Source organism: Chiroxiphia lanceolata, chromosome 2, assembly GCF_009829145.1.
Source record: "Chiroxiphia lanceolata isolate bChiLan1 chromosome 2, bChiLan1.pri, whole genome shotgun sequence".
Taxonomy (NCBI): domain Eukaryota; kingdom Metazoa; phylum Chordata; class Aves; order Passeriformes; family Pipridae; genus Chiroxiphia; species Chiroxiphia lanceolata.
The window spans coordinates 21,272,736-21,284,954 of NC_045638.1; the positions used below are offsets into that span (position 1 = coordinate 21,272,736).

At 37.5% G+C, this 12,219-nt stretch overlaps 1 protein-coding gene across 2 annotated transcripts in view; it reads left to right on the forward strand.

The window, feature by feature from the left end:
* ANOS1 (anosmin 1) overlaps window positions 1–12,219 on the forward strand; it is a 134,286-nt gene that overhangs the window by 58,450 nt on the left and 63,617 nt on the right. The window contains exon 1 of one of the 2 annotated variants that reach the window (XM_032680359.1): window positions 10,253–10,288. The exons of the other annotated variant lie outside the window; for it this stretch is intronic. Within the exon in view, the coding sequence (XP_032536250.1) occupies window positions 10,259–10,288 (30 nt within the window). The 5' untranslated portion in view covers window positions 10,253–10,258. Of the gene's footprint in view, window positions 1–10,252; window positions 10,289–12,219 lie in introns of those variants that run through there. 2 annotated transcript variants of the gene reach the window in all.

A 12,219-nucleotide genomic window follows, 5' to 3' on the forward strand; every position in this document is an offset into this window, starting at 1 on the left:
CTGAAAAAGAAAGGAAGGCATTTATTTAATAACTTTTGAAAGAATTAATTTGAAACAAGGTTACTTTGTTTAGATTTCTTTTTCACCCCTCAACTAATATGTGAAACTATCTAAACTTTAAAGTATTTCTAAGCAGTGTTTATTCTATGAATTGTCATGTAAATTGATAGATTTTTACTCATTTTGATGTTTCAGTAGACTCTGTTAAGACACATGAAGAGATTGTTGTGAAAAGGATTCACAATATCTCTTTTTACAAAAGATTCAATGGATACAATAGGGTTTCTAAAAATAGGACAGAAAAACATTGTGTGTGTATTGGGAATATACTTGAAAAATCCAAGATAAGTGTAGAACATTTAATGGAGTTTCCTGTTACATTTTGGCTTTTTCTTCTTGTTGTGCTTGGGATTAATGGAATTATAGCTTCTACTTTTAGAGAATTAAGCAATATTTCTGTTACATATGATCCTGGATCTTTTAGAAGCACGGTATTTCTTATTTGTTATTGCCAATCATCTTCACTGGTTTTAGGTTTTAGGGGGGTTTTTGGTATGAATGTTTACTGTGAAATTTAAAAAAGTGCAAGTTTATTACCTTTAGATATTTTTTTCCCTTCTTCTCACAAGTTTGTATCATCAGTCTGCTTTAGGTCTGATTTTAGGAATAGATTTTCCATTAAAGCAACAAGTATAACTCTGAGTACACTGAAAACGTTCTGGGCTTACTATTATTAGATTGATTGGTCTATCACTGAGGTGGACAAGAGATATATTTAAAACTATTTAGGCCAAGCAATAGAATGTACATGCTTCAGAGTAGGGGATTAATTTTTTTTTTTTCCAAGAGAACCTCCTTTTGATTTTGCTATTCTTTTTCCTCCCCCTTTGCCATAACTGGTTGAAGAGGCATGCACAGATGCCTGCTGCCAGCGTGTGATACTTAACCTGACCGCCAGACCAGCCTCACAAAAGAGGGCTTTTCAGGTCCCCCAGTGAAACAACCACTGCATTTTATTATGGCGTGAAATTAGAAATGAAAAGCCCTATGGCTCTTGCTGTTTAGTAATGCGGAATATGTCGTTTCAGATGGTGATGGTAGTGCTGGGAGGGAAACAGAAAACCAGGGGAGAGAAACAAAGTAACGATTTAGACAAAGAGGGCCCCCCCTATTTTGGTCGTCCCTGATTGTTCAGTGGTCTATAAAACCATAGAACTGTGGTGGATACAAGCAAAAAGAACATTTAGTTGCGGCTCTCTCATTCAGAAATGTATGTGTGAATTTGCAGGGTGATGTATAAGTTGAGTCATCTGTTATCAGAAGAGTTCACTAGTTTAACTCATTTATAAAACAGCAACAAAAAATTGACTTTGCTTGGAGAGAGCAGTGCTGCTCTGACAGACACTTTAAGTTGCACAGCAAGATGGTGTTTATAACAAGACTGTGTGTGGTTTTCTGAAGCTGCCTTGTAACAGATTGGAAGGGGAAAGTGCCAGCTTGAAGAGGCTTTCTCTTGTCTGTTTAAGATTAAAAGAATTATGTTTTCTCGATGGAAATTCTTTACATGTATAAAATGTCAAAATATTTATGCTCACTTTTACTTTAAAAGTATTATGTAATCACTAAATCAAATGGTCAACTATTAGAAAATGAAAAGGCAGTTTATGAGAGAGACGTTTTAGAACATAAGATGGGTTTCTTTTTTATAGAATCATAGAATCATTTATGTTGGAAAAGACCTCTGAGATCATCAAGTGCAACTGTAAAGTTATCCATGACCTGATCACTATCACTACTGCCTGAAACAAATGGCAAAAGCCCATCTGCATTTCTAAGATATGGAGGGGAAAAGCTGTTACATTTTGCAGACCCGTGTTGTTAGCAGTAAATATTGCTGTTATTTTTACTATATTACCCTCTTTGGATTCTATCCATGTGGAAAGGGTGTCAAGGAACAGTGGCCTAGAAACAGTAGGAACATACAGGTGGAAATGTTCTTACTATGTTGCTTACTATCTAAGTTCCAGATGCAATCTTGGAGAAGGTTTAAAAACAGAAAGAAAAATTTTTCATGACTGATTCATGATAAAATGGTGGAACAGATGCAAAGATGAAAAATCAGTTTATTGGTAAACTGCACTGCAGGACTGAAACCTGAAGAAAGAAAGTCAAACAGAGAAGTAAAACTGCTACTGTTGTTTAATTTGGATAGCTCATTTCGTTGGTCATTAATACAGTAGCTACGCTGCTGAAGAATGTAAGCAATAGCACAGAAAGAAGCAGGAAGGCACTAAGCAATTAAAGCTATTAGCACTATGAGAAGAATTCTATTACAGGAATCTTCTTAACCTTTTTAGACTGTATCACTCTTCGTTTGATTTAAAATAATCTGTGCACTTTGCTACAGTATTGTGGTAGTTTGGTCTAGGCCTTCCTTGGTGACCAGTTTGTAGCCAAGGAAGGGCCCAGATTTACCCAGTATTCCCTACGATTTTTACGTAAGCCAGACTGTAAGAAGAAAGGAGGGAAGGCCTTCGCTTTCTTTCCTTCCGGCGGCTTGGAGGTGCAGGTTCCCTGCTGTTGAGTCTGCTGTGTTGGGGAGCGAGGCCTGGTAAGGCCTTGTCGACCTTGGGAGGCGGAGGTTGCCGGTGATCGTTCCAGAGAGACCTTCGGTTGTCCCAAGGAGAGTAGTGAGATATTTCTTTGCTAACTCTTTTAGTGGATAGATATTGGGCTACTAATTGGGATATATATATATTTTATTTTGGTTTTGTTGCTTTTCCCTTCCCCCTTCCCTTTCCCTTGTGAAATTGTATATATTTCAAATGTATATAATTGTAACATAAGTGTAAATATATTTATATATATCACTTTAGCTGTCTCTCTCTCGTTTCGGTTTTCTTAGTTGTTTTTTTTCTCCCTCTTCTCCCTCTTCTCCCTGAGGTTTGGGGGGGGACGACGACTTCTTGTGGTAAGGTTTGGAGACTTGGCAGGGAGCCAGCTTCAAACCATATCAAGTATATATCTTGTGTGCACATATTGCTCCAGGCTTGACTTACTGCTTCATAGCATTTTACCAGTGCTGCACCTTATATCTTGACAGGTGAAAATTCAAAATGTGGAGATTTAGAATAAGGGCTAGGAAGAGTTTTGAAAAAAGAGAACTAATTTGCACTTGATGCAGCACATAAAAGCAAGGCAACAGAAGAATAAGAAAAATGTTCTTTGAGACAGCAATTTGAATAGGGGTAATTAGAACAACAATTTTAAGGCCAGAGTGGATTAGTAGAGGAATCAAAGGTGTGAAAAGAGGAGAGAGTGAGAAAGAGTATTATCTCAAGCAAAGAAATGCTGGTGGAATAACTACTGCACTGAGAAAGAGCCAAAATATTTGTACCTATTATAAGCATTTCAAAAGAACTTCAGGAGGATCAGAAGTGCTGCTAGGGCATGCCCCTTCAAGGTGAGAAGTTGACATTTAAGGCTCTTCTCTAGAGATGATCTCATTGTTTATACAAGATGAAACAGCTTCAACAGGAGAGAGAAAGATCCATCAAATACTCTATGCTTAGGGGATTCATCTTGAATGTAGGAGGTTTAAGTTCAATTTCATGTTTCAAAATCAGGCAAAATAAGAGCTCAGAGTTGTTTCTTTGGTGATTGTGTTAAGCTTTAGGGCATGAGGCAGGAAAAGAGAAGAAAGTACGTGTCCCGGTTTCATCTGCTGGTACAAAACCCTGGAAACAAATTTTGATAAAAACTGGTCAGGAATGAACTAATGTTTGAGAGCCAGTTTTCTGTTGACATCGATGGCCATTATTTTGACTTGGTAACAAAGAATAAAAACATGAAAAGAATTCTAGGATTATTCTGTCCTTTTAAACAAACACTTCTGCTGGCAAAGTTTGACATGCCAGACAACTAACCTATACAGATAGATACCAAGCTGTCAGTGTTGAAAGTTGTTTTCACTTTAAAAGGGTTGTATTTGAAACTACTGCATTTCAGCTACGGTGTGATGATATGACTTCTTTTTTTTCTTCTTTTTTTTTTAATAGTAATTCGCTTTCCAAATATTTTATGTCAAAACAGTTTCTTTTTTTTTAACACCTTCAGTAATTCTCACCTTCAGTACATATACACCTTTTCTAGTAGCTTTCAATTCCTGTTTAATTTTGGGAATTAACGGCAAAGGCTACATGGGCTTTAAGAATATTTGACCTGAAGTTCTTGGTCTTTCTGATGCCATAATGCTACTCTGTATATGTAAAGGTCTGTCAGACTTAACTGATACACTGTGACTAGCCCTTTCCCTCTCTCTATTCCAGGAAATATTAGTACTGGTCCTAAGTCATAAGGTTTCCTATATTTGCGTAGGGTATTGAAGGCATTCAGTAACTCAGATTGCTAACACCTATAATTGTGATACTGGCAGTCCTGATGCTGTCTACTGAAATGAGGTGGATAATTAAAAAAAATTAAATGTTTCAAGCTCATGGTCTTGTTAGATAACAACAATTGCTCTTCTGAAAGTTTTTTTTACTCTAAGTCCTAATTTGATATTAGTAAGTTTGCATAACCATGGAGAGTGCTAATGCCTATCCATGTGTGTGCTTTTAGTCCCTCCACACCCAAGTAAAATAAATACATATTGAATGCAGCTATTTGCTATAGCAGTTTAAACTGTACTGCTCAACTTTGCACCCAGCAAATTTCTCAGAAATGTTCCATTCTGCTCTGAAATAACCATTCAAATGACCAGACCACTCTCCAAACTGCTGATAAGAGATAGAAGACGGTTGCACCTAAAACTGTAGTTTGCTTCACTGTGTTTCTAAGCCTTGTAAGAGGCTGAGTAAACAGAGCTGTAGTGAAGGGTTTGTCCACCTCTCTGCTCAAACTGCAGAATAGAGCTTCAAAGAAACATATCAGTATGTTGTCCTTCTCTTACTTATCTGGATATGATTTTGAACATTTTTTTTTCCCCTGTGTCCTTCAGAATTTGTAATTGGAAAATACTATAGATGTGTTCTGCCTGGCTTGGTGAAGTGAAGGTTGCAGTGGTTTACTATGAGACACCGACAGTCCCATCTGCAGAAACAGTTTCCATTTATTGAGAACACACTGCTTGAATGTGAAACCAGAAGTCAAACTGTTTAATGCTGGTTTGGAAATATAATTTTAAAAAGTATTTCTTATCTAAAGCAGGTGATGTGTCATAAGTTCTATATTTCACCTGCAGGTTATATACTTAGATAAGAGCTATTAAAAATAAATCTCAGTTATCATATGCTTTCTCTCTCCATTATACAGTTTTGTTATTCTTTTCATAAGGGATATACCAAATTCTGCCAGGAAATAGAACTCTCATTCCTATTGACTAAGACCAGTGCGGAATGGCTTATATTCCCTCTTACTTTCCGATGTTATAACTTAACAAAAAATGCTGTTTTCTCATAATTTAACCCTTGATACTTTTAATGGCAAATTGCTCTGGATGAGTTCCCATGTGAATTAACCAGAAAACTCTCTTATGGTGTTAGCCTCAGATTAATCCCAATCCCTGCAGGTACACCCTATGTGATGTGTTAGAATATAATGTGATGGTTGCTGCGTGGTTGCTGTTCCTTGTTCTTATCAGTTCCTAACTGCTCCTGTTGGACCCTGGAGTTTTGAACTGCACTGTTTTACCTTACAGTTGAAGAGGATTTAGAATATTTAAGGTAGCTGTAACTGCACCTTCAATAGAGACACCATTCCTGTAGTTTCCATGCCAGCCATTTTGTTGTTACTTTGATATAGATTTAGTAGAATTCTAAAAAATAAAAGCATTTATCTGTCCTAAAGCATAAGGTTACACTCTCTGAATGTTGATTACAAATAGAGGATTTTTCTTTTTCTTTGCATATATATATATATATATATATATATATACACACACACTTTTATTAATTGGAATAAATTAGTACCTGCAGATGATAACAAATTCCACCTGTTCCTTTTCATCTACCCTACTACAGTCCACATCAGGATGTCATCAATATCAAACAACAAAAAACACATTTCAAGAAATCTAACCCCCCTCAATTATTTAAAACCTAAGACCTGGCTTTCATTCAAAACCAGCTCTACAATTAGCAATACTTTCAGACAGTATCAGCTGGGTTCCCAGTGTACATGATAATGTCACAGAATAACCCCAACTGTAACTAATTTAATTAAGACTTGATCCTGGAATACAAAAGCACTTCTTTTCACCAAATCATGATGCTCACTGACCTACAGGAGAGAAAACAGGCAACACAGACAGGGAACCTTTTTCTATCATTTAACCCTTTTGTTTATTCAGTTACAAGGGAAATATATTACTAGTGTAATTCTCATGAGAACCTCCTTAAGATGAACAGAGGAGTAACTCCAGGTAGCCACATGAAACTTCTATTTTACATAAAAGAATATGTTTCAGAGTTATTCCTATTAGACTTTTAAAAACTTTAAACAGTTTTAAAGATACATAAACCTACATTAAATATAAGTGAGTTTTAGGAGGTGGTTGTGGTTTAAATTCAGCTGACAACTAAGCCCCACACCTCCACTCACTCAATTACCTCCTGATGGGATAGGAGAGAGAATCAGAAGAGTTAAAGTGAAAAAAATTGTAGTTTGAGATAAAGACAGTTTAAGACAGGTAAAGGAAAAATTGTGCACGTGAGCAAAGCAAAACAAGGAATTCATTCTCTGCTTCCCATGGGCAGGCAGGTGTTAGGCATCTTCAGGAAAGCTGGACTCCATCACATGTAACAGTGACTTGGAAAACAAATGCTATCACTCTGAATGTGTCTTCCCCTTCCTTCTTCTTCCCCTGTCTTTATATGCTGCGTATGACACTGTACAGTGTGGGATATCCCTTTGGTCAACTGGGGGCAGCTGTCCCAGCTGTGTCCCCTTCCAGCTCCTTGTGCATCCCCAGCCTGCTCACTGGTGGGGTACAGAAAATGATCCTGTATGCAAGTGTTGCTCTGCAGTAACAAAAACATTTCCAGCACAAATCCAAAACATAGCCCATACTAGCTACTGTTAAGGAAATTAGCTCTATCCCAGGCTAAAACCAGCACAGAGCTAAAATGTCACACTGATTTCTAAACAGTTGACAATTGGTGCTCTAATGATTCAGTCTGCTAGTGAGGGAGGAGAGAGAAAAGAATCAGAGAAGCAAGAGACTGACAAGGAGGTGCTTGACCTGTTAGGGCGTGTGAGCACCTGAAATTTCTCATACCTGAAGTGCACTTGATCACTAGGAAAGGTGCCCACAAGCTTGAGCATGATACATTTGCATGGAGAAGTACTCAGATGAAGCCTTTAAATCAGTCAAACTATTGAGCATGGGTTTTGGAGAGCATCAAGAATGATCTAGTGTGGAAATGAGATTCACTTACCTGCCTATGTAGGATTCTTCGCTCTTGAGTGCCTGAAATTCTCACTGCATATAGATTTTATTCACCTGAGCTTTTCGTTTTGTAACATGCAGTCACACCTGTGCATTCTGGGTCAGTAGACTGCCCATACCTTAGTGCTGGTCAGAGATTGAAACTGGAGATTAAAAAAAGTAGAACAGGGATCTTTAAAAGGGTTTGTCTAATTTCAATTTCAGAACCACACACCTCTTTCATTTGAATATGCAGTATTCAAGTAAGTTGCCTTGAATCTACAGAAGGAAAATGCCCATCTTAAAATTTAGGAGGACGTGCGTAACCACGGAAAGTTGAGACACAAATGTATAAATAGGTTTTTATAAAATAAATTGACAAAAATTAAGCACATTCCTGAAATGGGCAGCCAGAGTCCTTCAGATAGATTCACTGGTCTCATCCTAGGATGCTTTTCTAATCTTTCACTGCAAATTGTTAAAGAGTTGTGATTCTTACTTACTTATATGCGTAATTAATATTCTCCTGTTATGCTAAATTATTTCCTTATAGGTGTAGCTTTTAGAATTACGCCATGTCCTCCTAGATGCAGAAGTACCAAGTCAGAATTATGTGTCATATTAGAGAGTTTAATTTGGTCTTTGGTTCTAACAGTAACATAAGTATGGATATTTCTTTTTGGCATTAATAAATGAAATGTGTCTTCTAGGAAGAGAATGTTTGAGGATTGGGGTTTTTTGTGTGTATGGATCTTTTGGAAAAATATAATCCAGAAGTAATGGGAGATTTTTTTTAATTGATGAGGTAAATTTTTTAAAAAATTATAATCTTCTCGATTCGTGTCCTTAGTTTTAGCATGAGAAATAGTTTCAGTAAACTCATCCTGCATCTCATGACTCTTACAGTAAAGAAGAAAAGTAGTAGTTTAAACTGTTCAAAAGATAGTGTGTTCTGTGATGTGATATTGCTAATACCTGATATTTTTTACCAAACTAGCATGCTACTGATTGGTTTGAACTGGGTAAATATGTAACTGTGCATTTATGGTTCTGAAATCAAAACGTTGCATTCTTCAGACATCTCACAGTCCCATTTTTGAGAAACAGAAAGTAACAGTTTCTGTTCCTATTTGTAAACAGCAGATGAAGATTAAAAAAAAAAATCTCAAAATAACTATTTCTCTCTTGCTGCCTGTTTCTGTTTTACATTGTGTTTACTGCCACTGTGCTGAGATTTACAAATTCAAAATCACTTTTCTCCTGGTTCTTTTAAGTGCAGTTGTAATTTAAGCATACACATCACAAAATTATTCTCTCTAAAACTAATGAACACAATATTCTTCTTTGACTTTGGCTAAATTCCTCACCCTAAGAATGTTCTCTGCTCCGTGCCTGATAGCGAGCACATGCATTTTTCAGGTACTTCCTCATGACATGGTAGATTATTAGGAAAGATGTTTGTTCCTTTTTTTTTTTTTCCAACCATCTAAGATCCATTTAATTAAGTTCCTTAGGACAGCAAAGCACTTAAATATATGTTGTAAACATAAGCCATTCATTTCTGACCTTACTGTTGGGAGCAGCAGGAATGATGAATGATAATGAAAAGAGTAATTACATTCCAGCTATAACTCTTAGATTCCATTGTTTTTACAACAATTTGCAGATGACTTGGTTTCCACTCTGATGAAGAAAAATGCCTTTTTAGACAAAAATACTGTAGGTAGACTCTTCTACTCTGAAATAAATAATTTTTTGCTGTTTAAATAAATGTGTCATATGCAGCTATTTAATTTAAATATAATATTTGAATAAATATACAGTATTTGAATAAGTATGTATTTCAATACTTAAGCGAAGTTTTGCAATTCATTAGACTTTGAAAAGTGCTGTGTTGGTGTAAATTTTTCAAATTTAGGTCAAAGGCATCCTTTCGTAAGAAAAAGTATTAATAAGCTATTTTGAAGATCCCTTCACTAACCAATGTAAATGGCATGCATCATATGCTAATCTCCTAGCTGCTTTATTTATAGATTAAAAATTAGAACAGGAAAGACTTCTCTAATATGGCCCTTAACTGCAAATTTTTTAAAAAAGATGAAATAAAAAACATGACCCAAAATATTTTAAAGCAATAGCAATCCTTTTTCGTTGAATGAAACAGTACTTTGCTCTTATTCCTAATTCTGTGCGGTCTAAACATCAACAGGCCTGTAGTAGAGTGCTTACTATTAGCAGTCCCTTTGGCTTTTGATGAAATTGTTTAGTATGAATAACAACTCCACAGCAGTCTGGATGAAAAAGAAAGCCTGCAACTTCCAGATTTAACCACCAGAGATGATGAAATAAGCACTTGAGGAGGATTTGATTTAGCAAGGCCGGTGTGATCGGCACCCCTCACCCTCTGATGAGTGCCACTGGCCTGTCATGACTGGTTCAGTGTTGTGTTTCACATCTTGTCCTGGCCCAGCAGTACTAAGCCTGTGTGGTGGTGCCGGGGCAGGGGGCAGTGGTGGCTCCAAGCCACCAGGCGTCTGCCAAATGGACTGCTGGGATGCTTCCTGTGCCACTGCTCTGCTGCCTGCTGGTGGTCTGCCATCATCGTGCCTAAGCTTACCTTCTGAGGGCAGGTGGCTATGTCTGCAAGGTGTTTTTTATTACACAAAATAGAGTCCAAACCAACTGCGAGCTGCTGCTCTGCCTACAGTCTTCCTTGTCCTGGATAGAAGATTTCAGTATCCTTTTAACAGACACACACATTTACACTAATCCAGAAAACCTGAATGTGTTTCCCTGCTGGGTGGGACTAGTTTTCTCATTAGTGTTTTACATATGTTGAAACTGTTGAAACTGTTCTTACTGGTGAGAAATACTGTATGCTTTCCTCTCAGATGTCAAGGCTAAGCTAAACAGAAGCAGAATAGCTCCTGTTGATCCGGTCAGCAGGGTCAGTTGTATTGATATTATTAGAAATGTAAAGTTCAAGATTATTATTCTATAAAGACTTGGATTTGAGGAAACAGATATTAGTGTCACTAGTTCTGACTCACATTTTCTTGATTTTAACTTTTATTATGTACGGAACAATACCTGTCACAAAACCTTCAACTGCTTTTCACGTAAGGCCCAATTCTTCTTTTTCTTGAGACAGTTTTCAACTTTGTTCTTCCCTGGAATAGATGGTCTAAAAAGGGGGGGGGAATCCATAGTGGAGGGATAAATGTTTTACTACTGTACTGTGCAGAGCACTGCAAAATGTATGTTCTTGAATAGTCTCATCTTGATGCACATTCATAGCAAACCATGCCAGAGATGAGGAAAAAAACAACCCAGCCCTTGGAGATAAAAGATACATTTCAGAGTGGCCCATGTAAATGGGATGCAAAAGTTTAACAGAACCAGGTAGGCTACAGTTTGTGAGGACAGAGAGTTTATTGGAAAGCTGACCGGAAAAAAGACAAATTTATGTACATGACAGCCCTTCTTCAGAGCTAGCATGTATATAACACTTTGGATTTGGAACACATTTCCATCTTCATGTAAGAAACATCAGGAGAGCATTCTTAGGGGAGAAAAAGGTGTCTCTCTACCTGAGATTATTCTTGTTCAGAGGATATAGCTCAATATCCCAGCTGATTTACAGTTTAAATCAAGGATTCAAAGGTGAGACCTGGATCCAAGCTTTCCAGTGTTTTCCAGCTACCTGCATTGGGGTAACCTCATAATAGGGTAGCTAAGAGGATCAATGCACAAACCTCAGTGCTTGTGAGGTGTTCTCATCTTTGTCATTGCAAGGTTAATAACAACCTTTTTAGTAAGACAGTTCCAGACTCTTCTACTGCAAAATTTCTGCCTCCTAGCAGTTGTTCTTAACCAGCAGAATGGTACAGCCCCACTAAAGCTGGGTAGTCAACTCCTGCCCATGATGCTAGGCTGGCCCAGGGCACTAAGGACTCCTCATACAGCAGGAGTAGAGAGATTTTTTTAGTGTATGTATAGGTAAGAGCGTGTACCCTAATCAGAGCCTGTAAGAGACTGTGGAAGTCTCTTGAGTGGCTGTATCATCTGTTTTCCTTGACATATTCTGAGAGCAGTTGGAATTCAGGATACTGCTCAGCCCTGGTTCATTTTCTCCTTTGAAGTGTAGGAGTTGAGATGCCCATTATCTCTGCTTGCCCTGAGGCAGGAGATACTGGAGCACAACTGAAAGTAGCCTGGGCTGTTCTGTGTTATTATTGAAAGAGAGCAACAGCCAGATGGCATCAAGTGTTGAAGCCTACTTACATTGTGGATAAAGACATCCTGGTACAAATGCATTGAAGAAACCATCTGAATTGTACAGTATCTTGGTATTTCCTTTCAGGAGTATCAACTGCTTTGCTCTATAGCCTGCAAGAAAGGTGGTCCAGTCAGCATGAACTTGGTCTTAGTTGTCAGCTCAAGATTGTGGATATGCTGGTTTAGATACACTCTCCGTGGCTGCACAACAGTGCAACAGTAATTCAGAGAAGGCAAGGACATGGTAATCCTGACAGCCTTGGGGATCACTGACAAAGTCCCAGAATGGTCAAAATGTCTCCTATTTTGTCTTTACACCACTTATACCTCAGTAATTTTTGGATTAAATCCATCAAAGCAGGAGAGTTGTAAAATGACATGACAGTGGAGTTGGGCTCAAATGTGTGGTAACTATTCCACAGGAGAAACAATACTCTGGAATTAATTAAACTTGCTGACTTCAGTGACATTTTATAATGTATCCTTCTAATTATTCTGTATACAACACATTGTGA